The 26810-nt window shown below is 35.5% G+C and overlaps 1 protein-coding gene across 1 annotated transcript in view; it reads left to right on the forward strand.

Annotated features, from left to right (window-relative positions):
- Positions 1–26810, forward strand: part of LOC107710557 (cyclic AMP-dependent transcription factor ATF-6 alpha-like) — a 36928-nt gene that overhangs the window by 7393 nt on the left and 2725 nt on the right. Inside the window, exons 8-15 of the mRNA XM_016515362.1 lie at positions 9784–9969; positions 10252–10343; positions 10614–10754; positions 12334–12444; positions 13239–13338; positions 15966–16036; positions 17466–17577; positions 21874–21958. Of these exons, the coding sequence (XP_016370848.1) occupies positions 9784–9969; positions 10252–10343; positions 10614–10754; positions 12334–12444; positions 13239–13338; positions 15966–16036; positions 17466–17577; positions 21874–21958 (898 nt within the window). The remainder of the gene's footprint in view (positions 1–9783; positions 9970–10251; positions 10344–10613; positions 10755–12333; positions 12445–13238; positions 13339–15965; positions 16037–17465; positions 17578–21873; positions 21959–26810) is intronic.

A 26810-nucleotide genomic window follows, 5' to 3' on the forward strand; every position in this document is an offset into this window, starting at 1 on the left:
AGAAGTTCACAGAACTGAATCAGCAACAGCTGAGTAAAACTGTTTAATCTGAGCATGTGGCACTTTAAGCATTATCGTATTGCATATCGCATTATTTAATGAGTTATCGCATATCGCATTTTTCTTCAATATCGCACAGCCCTAAAAAAAAAACCATCAGCCACTTTTTGTAATATAGTATTTTCTCAAGTTGTGATAGATACACTAATATTCATGATTAAATAATTAGTTACACTATTTACACTAATGTTCAAAAGTTTGGTGTAAGATTTTTTTTTTTTTTTTAAATGAGTCTCTTTACTCTCAACGAGACAAAGACTGCATTAAAAATATTGTGAAATTACAATATAAAATAACAGTTTTTTTTTTACATTATAAAAATTATAAATGTCTTTGTTGCTTTTGATCTATGTAATGCATGTTAAAAGTTGCATTACATAATGTACTATGTACTTACATATGTACACCCCCCCCCCCAAAAAAAACATTTTTTTACTGACCCAGAAAGTTTGAAAAGTAGTTTAACTGGTAAAAAAAATTCTCAACATTTCCAGAAATTATATTGTAACAGTAACATGTAATTGTGATAAAAGATTATTTTTCTTTAGATGTTTAATGTACAATTTCAGTATGGAAGAAACCCAGTAATAGTACTGCATCTCAGTAATACTTAGTATAGCATCAGTCTCTAATTCTAGTGTATTTGCTCAAAGCTTTACAGCTGCTGCTGTGTTATTTCCTCTCCCAAAAATGGAAATTGATTGACATCCCCAAAAAGTGTGACTGCAGTACTTTCCACATTGCTTTGTTTGTTTGGGTGTCTCGACATGGCAACACTGGCTCGACCAATAGCATGAGTTTGGGGTGGGGCTTTCCTGTTTTCCGTACAGTAGAATGGGGTGATTTGGAAACCTGTTTGATAATGGTTATAGTTTAATAGTGCTAGTTTTGACTTTAAATACATATGGAGAACAGGAAAGATAGAGAGGGAACCTGAATGACCATGGATCTGGTCTTACTTTGATAGTATTTACTCATCAAATGGTTTCTTAATCAAAAGCATGTGTTCTTCCATATGTGCTGCCCTGACATCAGCGAAAAGCCCTACCCAGATGTGAGAAATTAGACCGTTTATAGTTCAGAGAGGAGGAGGGGGTGTTATTGTAGAAATAGGAGAGAGACGCGTTAGGAACTCTAGGTGAGAAGAGCACATATTGCTATAGTTAGGTTAACGTTGGATAAAGAGGCAAAGAAGGGACCCCTGATACATATTGTATCAAATTGAGTGTTGCATTTTAAACACATGCAGAACCATATTGATGTATTTAAATACTTTTACGATGCTTGCATTTAAAAAGTTACTCGAATCTTAAGTTGTCTTTATAATATACCATATAAAGGTGTTTATTGTATTTTTGTCACTTTTTTTTTTTTTACAAAAAATAATTTGAAATCAAACAATTGGCGAACCCCCTGCGGTACTGCTGTGGTCTCCCCAGGGGTCGTGAAGCTCTTGTTGAAAACCCCTTTTCTTTGGCAGTAATAGTAGATTTCTGAAGAATCATATGACAAATTCAGCTTTGCCATCACAGGAATAAATGACATTTTGAAATATATGAAAATGGAAAGCAGTTATTTTACATTGTAATAATATTTCATAATATTATTGTTTTTACTGTTAGCATCAGTCCCTGTGTCCTTAGTTACAGACCAACAGTGAGCTCATTATTTTCCATTAAAGTATTTGTTCTGACATACTGTAGATTCAACTGACCTCAGATTAATTAATTAGAGTCCAGGATTAGTCCCAAATTCTTGTGCATTTAGTGCTGTCTTTTCCCGCATTGGGGGATATTACAGCTTGCATTGCCAGCTCTTTTCAAATTCTCTGAATTAAAAAAAAAAAAAAACGAGCACTTGTGTGTACATAAGTTTGGTTCATTTGTAGATTGGGTGGCATTGATTGGGAGAGAACAGTGAGGGAACGGACCTCCATAGAAGTACTGATAAACACATGCCATGTAGTAAACATCGCTGGGTAATGTCAGGAATTACTGCTAAACATCAGACTTTTTAACAACAGTTGTGTGAGAAATCACAGTCAGCCAGATAAAACACCTTTCAAATGTTTAATCCATGTCAACCGTCTAGTTGTTAGACTGAAATGTTGAGTTTTGCAGTTTTACTCATTGTTTGTGTTTTGATGAAAATGTGCCTTAAATTTAGTCAATATTTTGTCATGTAATATTATTTGACACATGGCATATACTAAATTTAGTCAACAAATGTAATGCTTCATTTAGTGACTGTCTAAAATGACACAAATTTTCAAGAATGTAGTCATGTATAAACATTGATGTAATCATTTTTATACAGCATGTGAAAATTGAGCATGTGAAAGTATTCGCTATTGTTAAGATATTACTTTATTGTGAAGTCTTCTTGCTTTGCGTGTTAGCTTATTGGTTTACATGTTTTTAAGACTGTTTAGGATATTAAAATATGTATATAATGTTGTTATGGTATTTGCATATTCACACCATCAGTATTTAGACATTTTTAGCACTGTGTTCTTGTAGTTTTATTTTTTTTCACCTGATAGATTTTTGTCAACAGTAACCTAATGACTGTAGTAAAAAAAAAAATATTTAAAATACATTTATTTCATACTAAGTATAGTTCAAATCTATTAACATATTTACTGACATATCACTCGAAAATTACTGATATAAAAATGATAATTAAACTTTATTTGGAGTAGTGCTTGTGCACAATGCACATTTCTTAATTTTAAGCCTAAAAAGTGTTTTAATGTCAATATTGATGAGGATTGTATGATCTTTGAATAATATTGGTCTTTAAATGTAAGGTATTTAAAGTGTACCTGAAGCATACTTGCAATAGTTCTATAGCACAATCAAATATATTTTAGTATTTCTGTAGTTGGACTTCAGCACTACTTCTGCACAATTAAAGTGCATTAATTACAAATTAGTTAGTTGTTCCAATTTAGCAGACTTTAAGTATACCAGTTTATTATACTAAAAGTACAATTGCAGGGTATTTTTTATTAAGCACAAAAATATGTAAATGTATTTGTAGTATACTTGGCATGAAGTAAATGTATTTCAAATACATTTTAGTATATTTATTTTTCACTAGGGGATGCATCTTAACACTAGAACCGCCACGTGGTAAATTTTACCCATGGCTGTTTTTAAAACGTACATAAAAGATTTTTAATAAAATATTCAAGTCTTCCAGTCACTGACTTTTACTAAAATTGTGTGATTTACAATCCCCTGTTTTTAAAAACTGTTTAGATAAAACCAGATCAAAAAACGGGGCATTTATACCTATAAGCGCCAGCTATATTATCAAATGTACCCGTATATAATGCCTGTATATTCGCTTTGTCATTTTCGTGCCGCTTATGTTTTAACATAGTACATTGCTAGGCAACGCCTTTCACTCACTGAATTAGCGGTTATCAGTTTCATAAATAAAGACAAAATGAGTAAAAGAAGGCGAGGAGATAAGTAAAGCGTCCTGTCGGCTCAGCATCTTGACGGCGATCAATATATCATATTTAGACGTTTTATCCTAATGTTACTCATAATTGTTCAAAATTTGGATTCATTATTTAATTTTTGTTTTGCCATTTCTATCGTTTATTGTTCGCTTCTGTGTTGCTATTTATTCTAGTCTGCCTGTTTCCTGAAGAAAAAAAAATCCGATCAGATGTAGGCTAATGAATAAAACCTTTTTTTTTGATTACCCGAAGTTTATTGGTGTTCTTGTATAATTCAAATTATAAATGATATAACTAAACAAATTAATAATTAATTAGGTGAAGCTGTGCACTTGAATTTGTCATCGCATCATCCTATGCGCGGTGAATTATTATTGCTCATTATTGTCTGTAGGCTATTTTAGTAATTTAAATAACATGGGTTATCTTAAAATATTGATTAATGACATTGTATTATAATAGCCTATTACACCACCCAAATATGTATTTACTTCCTTCTAATTCTCGTTGTCAGTGCAGGCTTGTTTAGCTTAATATTGACCGTTATGAAAAGTGACAAGTGTAGCCTGCATAAAAAAGCCTAGAACATAAAACAACAGGACAAAAATATAGTTGATGACTAGACATAATCATTTCATGACTGTAGACACTTTGTGAAGACAGTGGCATAATACAGTGAAATAATATGTTCTTTAGCCATTCAAAAACAGTTGTCATGTGCGTGGGTAAAATTTACCCGCTGGCGCTTTTAGGTATACAGCGACCCCTGGCGGTTCTAGTGTTAATTATCATAATGATTCATCTTCATTATCATTAATTCGTCTTCATTATCATTGCCTGGTCAGTACATGGTGTGATTCATTGTCCAACCTACAGTATGTGGGCAGTACATTGTCTACATAGTACACCCTAATAATGGAGTCATATGAATGCATTTATTAATGCGATAATATCATTATATTCCAGTATTTACTTTGCAATCATTATGTAGCACTTGGAAGCACCTAAAAGACATATGGCAGGAAAAAAAAGAATTCTATATCACATTGCAGCTGCCTGCTCCAAATCACCAGGATATCCATCCATAACTAATTGTATTGCATGCACAGAAGCATTCTTCAGCACATGCCATTAAAAACGCAATGTGGCATAGCACAGTTGTTATGAATGAGCATTTACTGCTCTGGTGTTGCTCAACTGAATGGACCATGTATATAAAGTTCATATGTTTAAAACTCCCATGGTGCAGCGTCCCGTGAGTTCTGTTTCCGACAGTGTTAAAATATGACGCATTGAGTGAGATCCATATTTTATCATTATTTAGTGGATTAGTATCAGCTGTGCAACAGCCCCATGCATGTGCATTTCATTCCCATCTGCACATTTATGTGGTAGTTCATGGCCTCTGTGATTTTTATACGCAGTGTTCAATGTATTCAGTTCACACAAGCTGTCATTTAGACTCGGTCGTGAATGTCTGGGCAGAAAGAGAAGCAAAACAACTTCACACATTTATAGCAACAGTTATTGTCTCCATATACACCAGTGGTTTCCTTGTAAAAACCACATTTTCTTTGCATGTTGCAATTCTGCAGGTTTCAAATGTTATTCTAGTCTGTAATTATAAATCATCTTATGCAATTTTAGAAATATCATTCTCCAAAATAAGTTTCAAATGTAGACTTATATGTTTGGAGGTGTGAATAGGCTAAAGAATATCTCATGTGTTTAGTATGTAAGCGACGACTGAATTAGATTGATCTGACATTAAGGGGAATATGATGAAAGACTTGCCTCTGTAGCCTCAACGTCTGTCGGCTTTCAGAAAAAAAGGAAAAAAACTTTTTAGCAGAGTGCAGCCACATGTTCACTCTCTCTCCTGCTTCTGTTTTTGTCCTTTATTCTGAGCTCCAGACTCTTGGTTGGGGTATTGTACTCCTACGTGGCAAACACACACACACACACACACACACGCTTATACATTAACTCTCACACTCACGCAGGCCACATGCAGAGAGAAAGGAAAAAATGAAGTGATGCCTTTATGCATTTCATACATTTTATGTAATCGGGCTCAAGGATGAGGATTTTTTTCCTGCTTGTAGGATCATATATACGTACTAGTGATGCGCGGATGAGCTAAAACGTCACCCGAATCCGCAGCTTCAAATAAATTATCCACCCGCCAACCGCCCACACCTGTATTTTTGTCTGATTTAGACAACCCACCCATGTCACAGACAGTGACGTAAGGATTGTCGTTGAACCGTTTTGTAGAAATATTTATTCAGTGGATTGTATCCCTTGGTTAAAAGCCAACAGGTTTCATGGGAGAAACTGTTATCTTCAAAAAACACAATCACTTGATGCCAATAAGTTAATTTTTAAGATTAAAAATAGGTCAGGGTCTGTTTATCTTTCCTGTCTTATTTTTTTTCCCTGTGCTAATGTCATGAGTGTGCAGTGGTAAAATGTGAAGGCCCATTGAAACTGTCACAGCCCATAGAGAGCTGTTGAGTGTGTGTGTGTGTGTATTTGTGGAGGGTTAGCACAGCTGTGGTTTAACTAGGGCTGCTTGTGGTTTGGCCTCAGAGGAGATTTTGGGTTTGAGGGGGTTTAGGAGGAATTGCAGTGCAACAGTAAAACTGGCAGGTGGGGCAGGTGTCTTTGAGTGTGTGTGTTTATGTATGGTTGCTTGTGATGGATATAACCGCCATCCGCGCATCACTAATACGTACACATTTTAATGTATGCGTGTATGTATGTATGTATGTATATAATATGTATAAAAATGTGTATATATACATGTGTGTTTATACACATATATGTATCATTACGTTGAATCATTATGATACACACACACACACACACACACACAAATATATTGTGTATGTTTCTGTATAGATGTTTATGTATGTGTAGAATATGTATATTGTTTTTATATAATATTTAGAAACTCTATATTTGGGAGTGCTGGGTAATGTTTTTTATGAAAACCGTGGTGCATTTTTCAGGATGAATAGACATTCTATTTTTTGATGAATAGAAAGTTCAAAAGAACAGCATTTATTTGAAATGGTAATCTTTTGTAACATTATACATGCCTTTGATGTCAGTTTCAATTAAATTAATGCACTATTGCTAACTGAAAGTATTAGTTTCATTTAAAAAAATGCATTGGCCATGTGTCTTCAAAAAATGTATGTTATGTAAGTAAGTTATGTTATAGTAAATGTAGTAAATTATGTTATTAACTTTGACCGCTCTTCTCTCTAGATATTAGATAATCATAGTCTGCCTTGATTAAACTAGCAGTTACGTAGTAATAGGGAAGGACTATGATCTGAGCAACTCCGTAATTCTGGGTTACCGCAGCATCAGATCATTACCCCCATCGTCAGACTGTTAACCCAATAAAAGTTATGTATCACCTACTTACCTCTAATAGATAGTTACATACCAGCCAAGATATAAAAAGGATGGACTACTTTTATGGTTCTTTAATAGTACTTTTTGGTCACATTGTATGGAAAGGATATGTGAGAAGATTCTGTAAAAATTCTGTATTTGTGTTTCATGGAAAAATAACAACGTACGGGTTTGGAACAACATGAGGGTGAGTTAAAAATGACACAATTTTCATTCCTGGGAAAATTGTTCCTTTAATTATAGTTTTGGTTGTGAATGGCATCTAGAAACTAGGATATTGCTCCAGAATGCAGATTTAGAGACTATTTGTTCTAGGTGAAGTTAAAAAAATTATTGCGAGTTGGACACAACAGGCAAATGTATTTAACATTTGTATCACAACAGGCAAATGTATTTAACATTTGTATCTAAAGCACTTTTCTAAACCCATAGAAATGAATAGTAAAATCTTTTATTTATTTATTTTTTTTCTCACGACACTCTGCATTATGAGTAACTCACTTTAGCACATCTTTCCTAAACTGGATTCCTTAGGGTGAAATAAACTGTGATGTATTTCTGAAGGCAATGCCAAACAAAGTAGCTGTCATGCACAGTTTCAACAGTCATTTTAGTAGAATACTGCTATATCGGCTTTGTGAATTTGGGTAATAACCATGATCTAACAAATAAATTCACCAAGAATGTGTCAGAGACTTGGTTAAATTGGTTGGTTAAAAGATGGTTTTACATGTTTTGAGCCTACTTGGCTTTGCTATTAAGGTTCCTTAAGTTGTGCGCATCACTCATATTTGTAATTTATCAAGTGGCTACCATTAGTCTGAGTGTTGGGTGATTGACATTTGGTTTGAATATACTAAGGTTTTGGTTAAAGGACATTCCCTCAGTCATATATGGGACTGAAATGTCATACATTGTTTCTACACAAATCCTCAGTAATGCTGAATTTTGGTTATCTGTGCCAGCATCCACCAATCCCTCCCCTCCCACCCGATTCGATCGCCATGGTGATGGCACCCCACGCTCTTGTAACCAAACATGTTATTCATTCCCAGGCCCTGGCCGTGGCCCAGTTCCCGGTTTTAGGAGTGTTTTCTCATGAGATGGGAGCACAAACAGGCACATGGAGATCCAAGTGGTTTAATCACCAGGACTATTAGGCCACAGTCTTAAAATGGTCTGGCTGTGAGAACAGTCAACCCCACCCCACTAGTAGTCTCAGTTTTTCTTTAGTCTATTGCAGTAAAGTTCTTTTGTGCACCTTCGTCTTTCGACTTTCTTTAGGGTGGGGTCTGTTCTCAGACATGTCTGCTGCAAGCATCTAACCCCTGAGTTTTGTCAGGTCTGGGTGGTGGTTTGATTATATGCAGACCCTGCTTATGTAAGCTTAATTAACTTTGTTTAATTGGGTAAGAGTTTTAATCCTGTTCCAGAACATTGTTAATGTGGGGCACACATAAATTCATCACTTGTTTGAAGTTTTTTTTTTTTTGTAAAAAAACAGGCTCATTGTTATGTCTGTGCCTATAAAATGTGGTTGTTTTTGAAACTTTTGACTAACACCAGTGCATGAGCGATATCCAATTACAACTGCTATATACTTGAATGAAGAAAGTTCAAATCCTTTCAACTTAAAGCTTATTTAGGTAACACTTCCATTGACCACTAAAATATATACAGTACTGTTCAAAAGTGTGGGGTTAGTAAAAAGAAGTCTCCTATGCTTAACAATAACACAGTAACAGTGATATTGGAAAATATTGAAATGTCGAAAACCGTTGTGCTGCTTTAATATTTTTTGTGGAAACAATGACACTTTTTTTCAGGATTCTTTGAGTAATAGATAGTTTAACAGAACAGCATTTATTTGAAATAGAAATCTTGTAACGCTTTAGATTAGGGAACACACTTGCTATTAACTAAGAGTTTTCCCTCAAACTCCTAATGTGCTGCTTATTAACAGTTAGTAAGATAGTTGTTAAGTTTAGGTACGGGGTCGGGTTAAGGGATCTAGAATATGGTCATGTAGAATAAGGCATTAATATGTGCCTAATAAGTACTAATAAACAGCCAATATGCTAGTAATATGCATGCTAATAACATACTAGTTAATAGTGAGAATTGGTCCTTAAAAAAAGTGTTACCCAAATGTCTTTACTGAAAATTTGATCAATTATTTTTGTCCTTGCTGAGTAAAAGTAAAAAAAATTAAATTAAAAAAAAACTTTTTTTAACAGTAGTGTATCATGAAGCTAAGTTTATGGTGGTATCATGGATTTTTATCATTATTTACTTATCTTTTTATTTCCGTCATTATTTTTGCTAATACTTTTTTTTTTTTTTCATTTTTCCAGCCTGTAATGAGCAACAGAAACATTCTTATGGCTTTGAATGGAAAATAGGACATAAGGTCTGTCTCTCTTTTCACATTCCTCTATACTGGAGGGTCCTGTCTGCTATTATCTTTAGGTGAAGTGTGTGTGGATCGGGGCCACGGGCACATATGGATGTCCAGCCATGCTCCATTTGTCTTGACAAAAGGTAGAGCTAGTGAAAAAATCGAACTAGCTTCAATCACTTTTTTAATTTGCTTGCACTATAAACAACCTTTAGTATGACTCAACCATGTTGCCAAACAGTCGCCATGACACAGTTTTCCTGCAGGAATCGGTTAGTCTGTGTCTGGTACAAGTGCCTGAAACAAAGATCTCATTTGTGTGGTGGAAGTGAAGTTCAACAGCAAACTACCATGCCTGTGTGTCACATCTCATAAGCAAAGACTAGTGTAATTACTAGTTTTGACCTAACTGTTTTTCTTCTAGTCAAGTGCGTCTCGGAGACAGCAGCGCATGATAAAGAACAGAGAGTCTGCTTCTCTCTCCCGGAAGAAGAAAAAGGAGTATTTGTTGACGCTGGAGGCCCATCTGAAGGCAGCGCTGTCAGAGAACAAGAAGCTGAAGAATGAAAATGGCACATTGAAAAGACAAGTGGAAGGCCTGATGAGTGAGGTTGGAGTCCATCTACCTTGATCTCTTTGCAGGCTTTAATTTTAAGAAAGATCTTAGATTATTAGCAGACCCACTTAAAGTCAACATGAAATGAAAATGTACCATATCTAAATGCATGTTATTGACCATATTGTGAACGGTTATCCATTCATGTTACATTTCCTAATATTTCTAATAATTTCTAATAATGTGTTGACCTCATCATTTCAAATCAAAATGTCTTAACTTGTACTTCTGGTAAAATGACATGTTATCCTTCACTATTATTACTTTTCTCTTAAGAACTCTGTGCTGAAAGCAACTGCGCCAAAACGGAGAGCTGTGTGTCTTATGGCGGTCATGGTCTTCTTGGTCTTTAACTTGGGTCCAATGAGGTAAATAATTTATTCATTCCATTTCTGTATTTTCATTTGTCATGGATTGTAAAATGATTGCACATTAGATTGGTAAATGAATGTTCATACTAAATAATTTGTATAGGAAAGTACTTGGTAGCACAAGGAAAACTTGGTCCCATTGTAAGATTCATTTTCTAAAGCCTGACTACAACCCATATGCATCTGTTCTGAAGGAACCAGAAGGAATGTGTCATATAAAGGTTTATTTAATATCCTGACTTGTTTCCTTTTGTTTGTCCCACCCAGTCTGCTTGGAGGAGACAGAGGGTCTACATTTCCTACTGCCCCTGCGTTCAGTGGCAGACACCTGCTGGGCTTTTCCCCAGAGTCGGAGAGAAACTTGGAGTCAGACAGGCCTCAGACTGATCCCTCTAACCCTGTGAACAGGTAATGCTATTCTGTAGTTTTCTACATTTGCACAAACGCCTAGTCATGCTTAATGCTCTGTATTTGGCTGGAAACATCCAAGACCCTTACCTTTCAAATCTAGTAGAGTCCATTAATGTTTTGGAAAACACGTCAGCACAGGTGCTGAGTGACTCTGTCCAAATGCCTGTGTAAGAGAACAAGGGCCCTTGTTCTGCCCCACAGACGAGTTTACATACTATGGCTGGATAGCTAGCTAAGTTTGTTATTTTATCTACCCAGGGCAATGTTTTGAAAGGCAATACTGGTTTCTCATGTCCAAAAAATTGCTTCAACAACATAAAACTCATAAGAGTTCAGAAAACCCACATGAAAAGACTGATATTTGAATACATACTTTTTAAACCTGTAACTGTGTTTTCTCAAAGACATTCATCAAGCATCTAGTCAAATTTAAGTTACTTCACTCCCAGGGGTCATGTTTCAAACCTCCCGGGGCCTGGGCTAGACAAGATCACCAGCGTTGCTAAGATTGTGGGAATTTTTTGGGGCTAAAACAAGTGGTGTTCCACAAGGCTCAATTTTAGGTCCATTTTTATTTCCTTGCCTTGTTCTTTACTCTCTGGTGTTTCCATTACTGCTGTGTTTTTTCCACTAACATCCGTTCCTACGTTCAACTAAAGTTTTCTTTTCCAGCTTAAACTGTGTAATTGGTTCTTTGAAATGCATCCTAGGGTTGAATTGTTTGAAATGGTTAGTTTTTTAGCCAACTGGGGAACAAAGCAGGAAATGGAATTATGTAATTCAGCAGTGGAGAATGAATAAAAGCATATAGATTGAGATCCAGATGTTGGTTTTCCAAAGGGAGTTCATAAACACCTGCAAGAGTTTTAAAATCTCTTGTGAAATCTCTTGCTCCCGTGTCCCAGTCTGAGTTTGGATCTGTGCAGAGACTGTGATTCTAATAGCCCAGGATTTGTCCTATGTAAAGTATTTTTATTGTTGAGCATTGAATATATTAAGAACAGTTTAGTCTGGTGTTTTAATTTATTGCCGCCTTAAGCCCACAAAGTAATCCAGACTTCCCTTCTTCTGTGGGATGAGCTTCTCTATGTCAACAAAGATTGTGAGACATAGATCCAGCTTCCCAGAGCTTCAGTGTCACTCATCCCCAGCCAGAAGTGCTTGATGTCATTTCAGAGGCCACATGTTTCCTATTGCATTGAACTGTAAATGACTACAGTACATCATGGAGATTTAGTATTTTGTCGTCCATGATGTCTTGGCTTTATTTTAAGCACAGGATCACTGTACCTGCGCTAGGCATGAACTTGGCACAAGTTGTTGGCATTGTTGATTTTAAAGATCTTGTCTTTTCCCGTAGACAAGATAAGAAGGAACTATCTTGACTTGCACATGGTATTCTTAAGCCAACAGTGTACCAAGAGATGATTAAATCAAGAGCCTTATAAAATTCCTTGTGTTGTCATGGAATTAAAACGTCCTTATAAAGATTCTGAACCCCCATTTTCCATTATTTCCTTTGCTTCTTACACTTTACTGTCTTTAATGTTGTTTTTATTCTCTCTCTTCCTCATAGGTTAGAGGATGTGGTATCAGAGCAGAAGGCACTGATGGTGGTGAAGGATCCTCTGTATTTCAGAACTCCACCACCCTGCCAGCCACCTGTCAACAGGACCAAGTGCATGAAGTCAGTACTGAGCATGTTTTACATCAGTTGATATTCAAATGCTGTTTTAATATATATTTAACAGTGTTAGTACTATCTGGCAGTTCTGTGACAAGCCAGTTCTTCTCAGATTTAGATTACAGAACATCTGGTCCACATTTGCTATATCTGATTACCCAGTCTGATCTGATCTGATCTGAACCGAACCGAAAATGAATTTTTATTACAATAGCCCTGAACAACAACTCTGGTGCATAAACATCTGGGCTCTGTTGTGATGACAGTAAAAGATAATTGTAGCAGTCTTTGAATCATCCAATATCCGTTAGATCGGCTTTTTGTAAAACAGTTCCGCTCCTTGATTATGATTGGCCGAGTCATGTTTTAAGCTGTTGTAAAATACTCTATAAACACGCACCTGAGACCGCATTAACCAGTATCATGCACAAATGATTTGAACTATTTTGTTGTTAAAATTTATACATTTTTTTTGCTTTGTGATTATATGTAGTAACCATAGAACAGCTAAGGAAGTGTAAACCACAGCTTCTTTGAGCTTATTGCTTTAATAGGCACCAAACAGTATTTTTTTATTCTTCTCTGTTCTCTCTGTTCATTTATTATGTAGTTTGGTTGCAATTTCAAATCCAGTGTCCAGCCATTAATTAAAAATTCATAAGACCACAAAGATACATTCTTGTTGACCATACCTTTTTTTATACTAAACTACACCGTTTTGGATGACATAATTCTTCTTATTACCACATGACATCTTATGAAATCTGAAATTATGTTTCTGCTCTTCATAACTATAGGATAGCACATGAGCTGAGGGGCTGGGTACATCGTCACGAGGTTGAGCGGACCAAAACTCGCCGCATGAGCAACACTCAGCACAGAGGCAGAACCATCCTGGTATGACCTAACAACTAAATTCTCCTCATTTAAAGCTAAATTGTTTATCATTCTTTATTTTTTTGTTTTCTTTCTGATATTGTGGATAATCCATCCTAAAAACAAGAGAAACCAAAGGGTCTTGACATTGTCCAGTGCAGTGACTGAAGAGCCTTGTTTCTTTCGCTTTCAACTTCAGCATGACATCTGTTTCGGTGTGGCTCAAGTGCAGACACTGGGTTGCATACCTCCAACGCAGATACAGGCAGCTGAGAACCACCAGGACATAACCCTGTTTATTTTCTTTAAATAGATCTTCAAAATGTTTACATTAGGGATGAGACCCCTCTCTTTGCATCCTCTCCTTTCACACTGCTCATCTCTTTCACTCCTTTTTAACCCACTCTAAGTGTAATCCAGTAGTCTTGGGAAAGTAAACAGCCCCCTGCCCCAGTTTGCTGAGTCAATCTGTCTTTTCTCTGACATTTTTTTTTTTTACAGTCATTTCCAAACTGAGTCTAATTCTCTTCAAAACCACTGTCAGTAGCTTTACTTGATTTGAATGTTTGTATAAACCCTCCCGGTTCTGTTTAAGCTTTAAAAGCCCTATATAGAATTCAGCAGTCAACAGTTTCCACAATTCATGCAATAAATTAATGTTAATAATATTACACTACCTTTCAAAAATCTGAGGTCAGTAAATGTAAAAAATGTTTTTGAAGTCTGTTATGCTCACCAAGTCTGCATTTAGAAATACAGTAAAAACAATAATAATACAATTTAAAACAACTTTTTTTACATGTATTTCTGTAATGGCAAAGCTGAATTTTCAGCAGCTCTTTCTCTAGTCTTCAGTGTCACATGATGTTTCAGAAATCATTGTGATATGATTTGGTGCTCAAGAAACATTAATTATTATTATTATTATTATCAGTGATGAAAACAAATGTGCTGCTTATAATTTTTGTGGAAACCATGATACATTTTTTTCAGGATTTTTGGATTAATAGAAAGTTCAAAATCTTTATTATATTATATTATATAACACTGTAATGACATTATAACGGTATTTACTGTCCCTTTTGTTCAAAGTAATGTGGTCATGCTAAATATATGTATTAATTTTGACCCCAGACTTTTGACTGGTAGTGTATACCATTAAAAATTGTCTCCGTCTGACTATTCAATACACAGAGGGTGCATAAATGTATTAACACTGGAATCACAATGGTGGGAGAAGATGAATGGGTTCAGTTTATTTGCCGTGAGCCTTGTGCACAGAAGACAGAATGTGCTGAATGTCATGACAACAGTACAATGTAGTTATCTACTTCTGTTTGTCCAGTTGTCCAGGTTCAGTCAAAGTGATAGCTTACACTCATATGAAATGAGTCAAAGGAGACAAGGTGCTGTAAAAGATGTCAAAGAGTCACAAAGAATTGTCTTGAAATGTGTACACAAATGTATTTTATTTCCTAGCCATACAACATATTGACTGCTGAAGTTTTATAAGTTATACCAACAGCCACAAATCTGAGACAATATAAGAGCAGAGTTTAGCCGCATGGGTGAGATTGGAGTAGCTTAGTGGTTTAAGATCATTGGGCTGGAAACCGAGGTTCAAACCCTAAAAGGGGTGATTCGTAATCTATCACCATTGTGCACTTAAGCAAGATGCTTAACCGCACTGTTACTCCAGAGAGCCTTAAATTATCATGACTGCTTTCTGTGGTATAACATCGCATAAATGTTTAAGAAATTTCACCAGCTTGGGTTGCAGATTCTCCTCTCAAAACAATATTAATAATTTTACTAAACTAGTTCCAGAAACCTTTCTTTTAGCCCCATTCTGGCTTAATGTGAAGCTGTACGATTTATGCAAGCAGAATTAATCAGGATGTACTTGTTTGCGTTAGTTCCTTATCATTTGTTTTTATCAGATAACTAGTAGTTAAAGTAGTTGGATAGACAGCTTGTTATGATTTAGAGAAACATAATGTGCAGCAAGTTGATTGTTTGAAAGGCTGCTCTGTGTTTGAAGTGTCTACCTTATGTTGGGAAACTGCCTTGACAGACACAAGCATACACACATATCCACTGATAGGTTCCCATCGCGCAATCTGGAATCCTTCCATGCATTTCCACCACATTAAAGACCTTCTGGTCTTTAGTCAAAATCTGGTCAAAATCTCCGGCCCAGAAGACCTGGTGGTTATAAACAGGAAATTCTACCTCCAGAGAAATAATGTCCTCACCATAAACAACAAAAACAACTCCAAGAAAACCAAACTAGATTGCTTCCACTATTGTACTCCGGTACCGCCACATTGTTTGCTTTCCGTCACCAGGATTGAGCCACTATGTAAATACTGTCGTCATGCAGGGTGCTGAGATGTTGGATGATTGAGGATGTATGAGTGTGTTGACAGATGGCTGTTTCCCAGATTCTGTACACTGTCCACACAGAGCACAGAACTAAACAAATTCTGAGAGAGATGCTGTTTATCAGCATAACACACAATGACAGGAGCTCAAGTGCAGAGATATAAAAGCAAAAATGAGCTCATGCACATTTCCATGTGTCTTACTGTGCGTGCTTTATCAAATAGGTAAAAGGAAGTGACATTTTTATTTTCTTTGTTGAACAGAAAGCAGCAGATAAACGGGCTGAGGTACCACAGATCATGACACAGATCCAGTACACGGATTCCTCTGAAAAGTAAGTTGTGTGAAGAATTTCCTGCAACATCATCCGGGCCAAACTGTATTATTTAGTCCCTGAGAGTCAGTCATTTGTTCTTGAGTCTGCAGTGTTGTATTAGTGCGGTATAGTCTTTTTCATTGGGTAGTTGCTCATGTGTGAAAATATTTCTGTCCTTTATTTATAATGTAAACTTTGTTGTAAATAAATGTTGTAATGTTCACTAACGTGCATTCTGAGAAATGGTCTGAGGACAATTTGAATTTATGTATTACAAGACAACACAGTGAAGTTTGAAGCCCCATACATGATCTGCCAAAGTATGTGATCGATTTGGCTGAAATCTGAAGAGTGGAGCTACAGAATTCTGTCCCAACTTTCTTTTTTCTTCTTTTAATGTCATTTTTCAAAGCTGTTGTCAAGTCCGGTGGTAATGCTTGAGGGGTATTTCAAACTATGCCACACACAATTAGATTTCTCATCTTTTTGTGCATCAGTATCAGTACATGCTATTCCCAGAAATTGTTTTTTTTTTTTAATTCATAATCTTTGTAATGCCCCTGAAATAACTTTTCTAACAGTGTAATGTTCCGGTTCGTGTTAACCAATATCCAAATTGCTATTGAAGCATTGTTTCAGGCTATTGGTGTACATCTTGTCGTCTTTAATAACATATTTTGCCAGTAGTTAACACAATTACAAGATTTTCTCGAGGGTGAAATTGATAGCAGTCAGATAGCCACCCTGCAAGTGGATGCTGGTGTGTCTTAAGAGGAGAGACCTCCACAAAAGACTGCAAACTGCAGTTTGAAACGCCCACTTTTCACAGTCCTATCAATTCCAGATGTATAAAATCAAGTCACTTGGAAATGTCACATTACAGTACAATGAATTATGAATGCAATTTCTGTTGACTTAAAATCTATCCTGGGTTATTGCACCAAAAAAAAAAAAAAATACACAGTTTTTACACCTTACAGACATATCCTCCTACATGTCTTTTTGTTTGTTTTCGTTTGTTTTATCTTTTTATTACAAATTTTTTGGGTGGGCCACTTGCTGTCCCTCAGGGTAAATCATATTTCTGGCTGCTGTAGTTTGGCTGACCTCAGCAGTGCATTGGGCCAGAAATCAACATGGCTGTCATTCCATTGCTTCACACTGACAACAGGGGAAAGGCCACATTCACACAGGAAAGAAAGGGTTTTATCAAGAGATTCGTGAAAATTGTAATTAGACTTTTCGCTTGCTCTGGGTTACATGGTATTTTATTACAACAGGTATGCAAAGTAAATTCGATACAGCTTTTTGAAATGAACTTAAGCGGCATGTATAAAATTCCTTATTCAGTGCAAGTTTTTACCTGCAGCAATAACATTAGAACAAGCACAGGCAGTTGTTATCAAAATGTAAATCAGAGTTTGAAGTGTTTGTATCCTGTATTCAGGACTCCCAGCAGCGAGCTGCAGGTGTATTACGCCCCTCACCGCACCTACAATGACTTCTTTGATGAACTCAACAGAAGAGGGGACACATTCTACGTGATCTCTTTCCGCCGGGTAAGTTGACCTCCCTATCTCTCTGTTCATCTGTCTTATCTGCTTTCTATCGGGCTGTGGCCACACATGGATGTGGTTAATTGGTTTTAGAACCTACACAGCATCATAAAGGGACACTTGAGACTCTTCCACCTTAATGGCATCTTCTAGCATGTGTTAGATCTTGGGAGGTCTCTATAAACGTCTGTTTTTTCAGTTTGTAAACGATCGTTCTTGTTTGAAATAAAGCACACTGTGTGGTTCTTGTAATGCCACCTCACTAGTATTTGGCATGTCTCTGTGATATTCAAATGAATATATGCAAGCTCATAAGCTGATCTGTGGAGATTTTTTCACCTGTATAAAGTATAATACAAAAATAATTGTATTATAAAATGTATTACACCAATTACGTTGTCCACTAGGTTTGGGGGCAATAATAAATTAATACTTTTATTTGACAAAGATGCATGAAATTGATCTAAAGAGACAGAAAGACGTATAATGTTGCAAAATAAATGCTGTTCTTTTGAACTTTATTTTCATCAAATCTTAAATGCATCATGGTTTCCACAAAAATATTAAGCAGCACAGTTGTTTTCTACATTGATAATAAGAATTTTTTTTGTGAGATTCATGGCAGAGAATTATCAAAATCTATTCAAGAGATTTGTTTGGATCAACTAAATAAGACTTTTTGTTTGTTATTATTCATGGGCACGTGCGTTTTTTTTTTTTTTTTTGCTGTAACCACTTTGCTGGTAACATTATTTATTATTAGTGTTTTCAATGTAAGATTCACCAACCCCTAAACATCACATACAAAAAGTGAGCTGTGATTTGGCTATGTTAGTGCACATTTTTAGTTAGTTTTCTTTAAAACGCTTTATTTTAGTCACTTTTTTTCCTGCTAGTTTTCATCTTTGTAATAGGCAAAAAAAAGACTAAGAGTTATTCAGATGACTCAGGCCTAATTTTTCGTGCACATGTACATGATCTCAAGCTGTGTCATTCATTTGGAGTCGGACTGTATTTGTAGTAATCTGGTCTCTTTTTTTTTTCTGTTTGTCTAATTGCACATCATCTTTCATCAGTTCCTTTCTTATTCTTTGTATGTTTCATGTTTATTTCCATACTCTCAGTACCTGCTTTTGATTATTCACTTGGAAGATGCGAATAATGTTGGCCGACATATTTGAAAAATAATCTTAAATCTCTTTTGTTACAAAGGGAACGGCGGACGGGCGTATCCGCATTCAGACGAACCACAGTGGCCCAAAGCAAAAAAGCTAAATTAGCGTAATGAAATATTTCACCGGTTTGCATGGGATGTGACAGTAAATGGTTATCACTCTCTCTTTTCATCCTGATGATTTTTTGTAATGGCAAACAGGTCTCCACTTCTCTTTTTTTTTTTTTTTTTGTGAAACTAAAACAAAGAAATGACTCATGTCAATGACTCATAATCAGAAAATAAAGATGTTTTTGTAGGACTGTTTTGCCAACTGCTTTCCCCCCCCATTTTTTTCCCCAACTAAACTTGATTTAAAGACTCAAAAATCAAAGTTGTTGCATGTGTTTCTGAGATTTTGCTTGTCCTATTTTGTTTTTCTTTTCTCCCCTTCATGTGCAGTGAGCCCTGCATCTTTCTCTGGACTGTGTTTGCAACCTAATAGTGTTTATTTCATTGTTCCATTGAATCAAGCTCTCTGATCTCCCAGAGTTGCTGCAAACTTTCAAACTGCGCTAGGGATGTTTCCATCGTCATCCTCATGTAAGTCGATCGTAATATCCTCTCCTTGCAGCTCACTTTGAGCCTGTCACACCTTAGAGTTGGCAGAAATTCATATCTGTCTGATGAGATTGGTATTCATCATATCATTCTCCACAGTCACTTACCCTTTCACTCTTTATGTCACTCTCTTTTTCCACTTTTCCTCTCACCGGCACTAGAATTGCACCCACAGGTTTCAGAGATGTTCAAGGTCACCTGCTGGACACAAAGAAAGAACTTGGCCACTGCTCTTACTAAAAGACCTCATTGTCATAATCTAGTATAGGGAACTAGATTAGATTTTGTCTTCGTTTACTTACCACAGGGTTTCTGTGGGTCTAAAAAAAGGTTTTAAGAAATCTTAATTCAGCCTTCCACAAATGAAGGCCTTAAAAAGGTCTTAAATCAGAGCAGAGGTCTTAACGTCATAGTAATGCCAAAAAAGTTGCATAAAAACTGCAAAAAGTATTATGTTCCCTAGTATTAATTCATTATGTAACTGAATTAAGTTTTTACCCCATTCTTAGTCCTATCTGTTCTTGTTTTAATCTAAATTAATTTAGATCAATTCTCAGACATTTTTCTTCTCAGGACAATTTTTGTGTGATTAATCATGATTAATCAAATCTTAGATGAGTTGAGCCAGATGTTGTTTAATTGGTTTAGTCATATTCAGACACTGCCGTTTTTTTATGTTTGGTTAAGTTTCTTAGGTTTATTCAGTCTTTTGGGAAGTCAGACTTTCACAACATTGACTCAGCTCCTCCAGAAACCTCCTCAGATGTTGACCTTCCTTTAAGAACCTAAAAAAGTTCAAAGCCATGTTGCAATTCTAGCCATCTAAAATTTAAATGCATTAACTTCCAATGTATGACCTATTGTTTAGTAGTAGATGGGTTTAAAAAATTATTTTTTTTAATTATTAGCTCAACCAAAAATGAAAATTGTCACCTACCTTTTTGATGTACAAAAGAAAAAATAATGAATTCAAATAACAAGGGCTAGTAAATAAAACATTTTTTAAACATTATATCTTTTAAATAAAGAAAAGTGGTTGTTAATTGTTTCAGTTAGAAATGAGAACATCAAAACATCAATGAGGAAATTCATTTAATATTTTTTTCTTAATTTTTTATTTCAAAATGTGTTTATTTTGATTAATCGCACACCAAGGTTATTATAGTTTTGAATTTTTAAATTAGTTTTATTTTAATATTGTTTTCAAATTTGCTATACAATTCAGTTTAGTTTTTATTATACTCGCACACTTATGAAATGTAAAAAAAAGTCATAAAAAAATCATAAAGTGATGTCATTCTGTTCTTGATGTAGTTCACAACTCAAATAAGCAACTCTTCAGACAGTTGTACTGGAAAACAAGACAAAATGCTAAAGAACAACATCACTTTTTTGTAGTGTTATCAGAAGGTACAGTAAAAATTATTTATTCATTCATTCTACTGGTCGGGAGCAGGTATTAAACCTTAACCTAAAAAGTAATTTAGATCTGTGGGAAGTAACAAAGTTTTGCTAATACAACTCATTGTGTGCTCCCTTGACATTTACATTTAAAGAATATGTTAATGTATTGTTGCCTTAAATTTATTCCTTTAGGTTTTTTTTTCTTGGTCTCGAAAGGGTCTCAAAAATCTTAAATTTGCCTTTATAAAACCTGTTGAACCTGAAAACTGTTAAAAAAGCAATTTTAATGAATGGGGAGATCAAGAATTGGAATCAATTAAAGAATGGAAATAATAAGGATTTGGAATGACATGAAGACAAATAATTAATTACAGAATCTTTCACTTTTGGGTCAACTATTTGAGTCCCATTGTGAATTCAACTTCCGGCACATCTTTAGTACAGTGACAACAGATGGTATTAAGCACAAACACATTTACTGAAGTCTACATGACAAAAGACGTCACAAATCAGTCACCCGTTTCCCATCCATTGCACAGACATGAGTGTTATTATAATCTCCAGCTCATGGGCTTTCCTTTCCATATGGTTTCTGTCTTCAACGGGTGTGACTGGAGATGGAGAATGTCTCCAATTGGTACAACTGAGTTGGACTAACATAGACAAAATTCTGACCTGATTATAGAAGTGTTAAATGACTCTCTAGGTCGTCAAATGTCAGTTTGCTTGGACTGAAAGAAACTGGCTTCTTTCGTCAGCAAATGTTAATTTTAAATGCATCAGAACATGAAAATGAAATGTGGGAACATGAAAAAAATATATAATGGTTTTTAAGCAAAAATATAAAATGGGACAACTGCTTTGTCCATTAATATTAAGAAAGGTTCTTGAGCACCAAATCAGAATATTAGAATGATTTCTGAAAAATCATGCAACATTGAAGACTAGAGTAATGGCTTTTTTTTTTTTTTTTATTTGACTTTTTTTAGCAACCAAATTGATGCTTCAGACTTCTTAAACAGTGACCAGAGCAATTTAACAATGTCCTCAGCAATGTAATAAACTCTCCTCGTGCATGTGTTTTTGTGACTGGCTGATGGCTGTTCCTCTTTTGCTTACAGGATCACCTCCTTCTTCCCGCCACCAACCACAACAAAGGCAGCCGCCCTAAGATGTCTGTGGTCCTGCCAGCTATGAATTACAATGGTAAGAGAAAAGAATTGTGAATAATCGTATTTCCTAATGAACTGTCATCTAATGCTAATAATAATCATTATTCCTTAAATTTATATTAAATCTAGGCCTATATTGTGTTGTTTTTGGCCTTGTATTAATCCAGATCCTTTGCTGTAAGTGGCATTATTGCATATTCTGTTTATGTTTTATGAAATTAGAATTGAATCAAAAAAGAGACACATCTGTACATGACTAGTACATGCAGTGTGTCTAGGCAATTATTAACTGTTTTTTTTAATAAACTGTATCACTGTTTTTAGCATGTCACACAATGAGCACTGCTTTTTAAGTTGCCTTGTCAAGTTAACAGTAGTTAAACTTGGAAAAAAAAACATGTCTTTTGACTGTCAACATAGATCTCGGTTTACATTTCAACACTCATCCTACACTCAAAACCACCATAGCCCAGACTTGCCCTGCTCTTAGACCATTGCAGTGTATGACTGTGAGCTAATGAGATCACAGTCAGATCCTTGTCCTTAAAACCAGAATGGTGTCTCCACTCACAGCAGGCCTGCAGCCTCTGATTACAAAACTGCTGGGTAAGAATGTTCCACTCAGAGGCTTGACAGGGGACCAGTACAAAAGAGCTCCCAGAGTTAATGAGCCCTGCAGGAGATCGGATTGAGTTCTAGCATCTGATAGATTTATGTAGTTTGTGCATTAATTTATTCATTATGTCATAATATCTTTAATTCATTTGTATTTATATAATATTAAATTATAGAAAGTATATTAATATGAAATAATAAATATGATGGATGTGATATTGTATATTGTGTGTGTATATATGAGCAATTTCACACGAGTAGCCGTGCGATATGGCTATATATTGGCATGGCTGTGATAGAAATTATCTTTATTAACAAACTGCATATTTGAACTGTAAACAAGTACATTCTTTCCTAAGAAAAACTCTTAAAACTGCATTCCTTGACACACAAAAACAGTATTATTTATAAAAGCATAGTGGATTTGGGCGTCCACCATGACACTCGCTGTTAGAAATACCGCAAGCGGAGTGATACAAACAGTGAAACGTGAAACGGTTGGAGTTCTGTTATCACTAAAATATCACACTCCTCTCAGGCAATCAGATTCGAGGGTCAGAATATATATAATTTTTATATATGTAATTTGATTAAGACAAAGGATTCTCATATGCTCCTATGAAAGTCAGAGAGAGAACTGTTTTGAAATTTTATGGGTGTCTAATCATTTCTGTAAACGTTCCATTCCTTTTATTACATTTCTTTCCTTTAATTTCTTGGATGTGGTCAAAGTATCAGATAAGATTACTCCATACTGAACTCAGGAAGGGAAATGTGATGTACTGACCTTGCAGTGTAAACAGGCTTTTGGGAAATATTTTTTTGAAAGAGAATATTGAGAGAAGTATAATTAATATAGTTATTCCTACTATGATTTTGGTAGTGCCAAATGCCCCTAACTTTTACTAGTTATGTCAGTTGCTTATTTGAGTCTCTATTCTAGTGTATGCAATCATGATACTAATCGCAGACACAAGGTCAGATTGCAAACCTGTTTTAATACAGTTTGAAATCTTTCCAACCAGTCACCAGGTGTGCGAACTGTTCCGGTTATAGAGCCACAGCCGATATAACTCAGAGAAAGAGAAGTATTGGGAAGCAGGGGTAAAAAAAATTCTCTCCAAAAATGAGGGCATGTGCTTCATGTTATTTAATGACAAGAATAAACATTCCAGTTGCTATGTGCGTGAGCTTGTGTGAGAATGCGATGTCTGGGAAGAGCTTGATCTTGTAATTGACTCACATAGTCTGCGATTAGTTGTGCAGTTTGCACACCACCTCGACGGAAAACAAGAAACCTGACATATTTTAAAGATCGTAGACTTAAATTGTTTATGTAACCCAAATCTAAGTATTCCCTCTTGAGAGGACGGCCGAGTATGGTGTACTCTGCATCAGTTTTTTTCCGGCTCCATCCTGTGTTGATTTAAAAATGAATGTTGAAAGTTGGGTTTCACATGGTTTTATTAAGAGAACAACTTTTGGACAACAGGAGTCTAGTTTTTGAAATTGCCCCCAGCTGATTCTGTTCCAGTCTACACGTTCAAACTTGTGTGTTGGGGTCGGGTGTTTTCCACCGCATGTGATGCAGGGATGGAGGAATAACCTTTCTGTTCAATTCATCAATGTTTTCAAGGTGGTTGATTTCTATCTTGAAAACAACTTGAATAACAAAACAATATATTTTTTTCTCCATCAATTTCATGTTTGGTTTGGAAACTATTGTTGCAGTGCCTGGCAGTGTCAGTACATATATTATCTGTTCTCTTTCGCTGTCTTCCCTGTGGGAGTTCTGAGTCAGCATTATAATCGTTTGTGAATGTTGGAGATGATGATGATCATCATATTCCCTTTTCTTTGTTTTTTTGTGCACTGCACACATTTCGAAGTCATATCATGAACACTTTTACTCTTCAGTCACAGGCATTGCTTTATAGGCAAAAGCCTAGTGAAAAAAACAAATTAAGAAAAGAAAGGTTTAGCCAAAAAGTACAATTTTGTCTGTCTCACCCCAAATGGGCACAAAAAGAGAATTTTTGTCTAGTTCATAGTGACATGCAACAACATACAACTTGTGCATTTTATTCCAAGTCTTTTGAAGTCATACTATAGGTTTAACTTTGCCGAAATGTCTGAAAAGATATTTATTTACTCCTAATCTTTCTCTCCAGTGAGCCGTTAACTCAAGAACCACTGATCAATGAGTCTTGAGAGCCAAATCAGTGAACGATTCGTTGTTTTAAGATGGTTCTTTTTATTAATGACCTGCTTCATCTGGCTCATGAATTGGACGGAATAATTCATATCGAATCAGAGTTCAATTCATTTCTCGATTTATATTTGGTTTAATTTTTTTTGTGTTTTGGGCGAAGTATTCATCTTAAACTGTCAGTAATGGTGGAAAGTGATTTTGGCTGGAATCTCAAAGCTTCGCAACCACAACCTCATCAGGAATTTACCCTTGAGTCCACATGTTGCCTTAATCAGTATTTTAAATGGTGTTTGGAAAGTCAGGCACAGTACCAGACATATCCAATGGGAATTCACCTAACGAAAAGCCTTCTGTGAGAATGGCAAATGACATTTCTGACATATTGGAAACTTAGTGTATATATATATAGGATGGAAAAGATTGTATTTTAATATGTGATGACGTGTACAGCTCAGCAGTCCAGTGTCATTTTAGTGCTTGCAGTGAAATACAGTGAGATGATTGCTGTAACCCATCATCTATGATGATTTCTGCAGCACTGCTGAGGTTTTCTTTAAGCACCTGTGAAAATACACATTTTGTGAGATATTGAAACTTTATCCCATACCATTGACTGTTCAGTGGTGCATTAGAGATAGATTGGGAAGATTTTGGTTTCAGGAACATGTCAGAAAGACTCTGACTGTAAATCACCGGTTTTGAGATCATCATTGTGGGTGTGGGGCTGAAGCGCTCGTCAGGAATGATTGACTGTAGGATGCATAAATGTATTCACCAGTAAGGGCTGGAAAAGTGCTTTACATTGACCTACCATGATGCTCTCCAGCCTATAAAGTTTTTATCAGTGCTGGAGCGAATCGCACAAGTCTGCTGTAAAAGTTACTTTCCTGCCGTCCATATGCTGTGCATGTATGTGAAGTATAGATAGCTGTCCTTATAGAAGATAGACCATAGAACATCTGTAGTGAGTGTAAACCATCATAATTTTAATGGTTCCTTACAAAATACTCATAGCTTGTGTTTGACGAGCGATTTTATGAGTCTGTCAGAACATGGGAAATGAATTCACGGCCTGACCTTCACTTCCAGAGATAAAGGATGATGGGGCATCCCACTGTGTCAGTAAAACCAAAGCTAGATCTGTATTGTTCACGTATTTAAGTACCAGTAGATTTTGGTGAGTAAATGGGTTACTGCCTGTCAGCACTTGTATGATACGGCAATGTTTTTAAAATGTTCCTTTTAATGGATTTTTTTACCATTCTATACTTCTATACTTTCTCTTCTGCGTTGTCTTGTTACTTTTTTAATCAAAATATTGACGTTTTTATCTGTTTGAGGTTTCTAAATTATACAGCAAATGTTGTTGCTTTTAAAAGTTTTATGATCCCCACATTCATGGAAAACCTGGAAATAGCCAGGAAAAAATTTAGTTTAAAATTGTGATCTCCAGGCCTGGAAAAATCATAGAAATTAGTCAAATGTTCAAACATTTGCGGTTGGTAAGATATATATATATATATATATATATATATATGCATCTCAATAAATTAGAATGTTTAAAAACTGCATTTTGTATTTACTTGCATTATCTTTGCGTAATATTAAATTGGTTTGATGATCTGAATCTTTTAAGTGTGACAAATATGCAAAAAATTAAAAAAACAGGAAGGGGGCAAAAACCTTTTCACGGCACTGTATATATGTTCACAAAGGTTGTATTTATTTAATCAAAAATGCAGTCAACCAGTCATATTGTTAAATATGATTAATATTTAAAATAACTGTCTTTTAATATATTTTAAAATGTGATTAATTCCTGCTATGGCAAAGATGAATTTTCAGCAGCCTTTACTCCAGTCTTCAGTGTCACATGATCCTTCAGAAATCATTCTAATATGCTGATTTGATACTTAAGTAATATTTCTTATAATTATCAATGTTGAAAACAGTTGCTGCTTAATATTTTTGCGGGAACTGTTATAATTTGTTTCTTGATTCTTTGATGAATAGAAAGTTCCAAAGTACAGGATTTATTTGAAATAGAACTCTTTCAAAA

Source organism: Sinocyclocheilus rhinocerous, unplaced genomic scaffold (assembly GCF_001515625.1).
Source record: "Sinocyclocheilus rhinocerous isolate Xijiao unplaced genomic scaffold, SAMN03320098_v1.1 scaffold10915, whole genome shotgun sequence".
Classification (NCBI taxonomy): Eukaryota; Metazoa; Chordata; class Actinopteri; order Cypriniformes; family Cyprinidae; genus Sinocyclocheilus; species Sinocyclocheilus rhinocerous.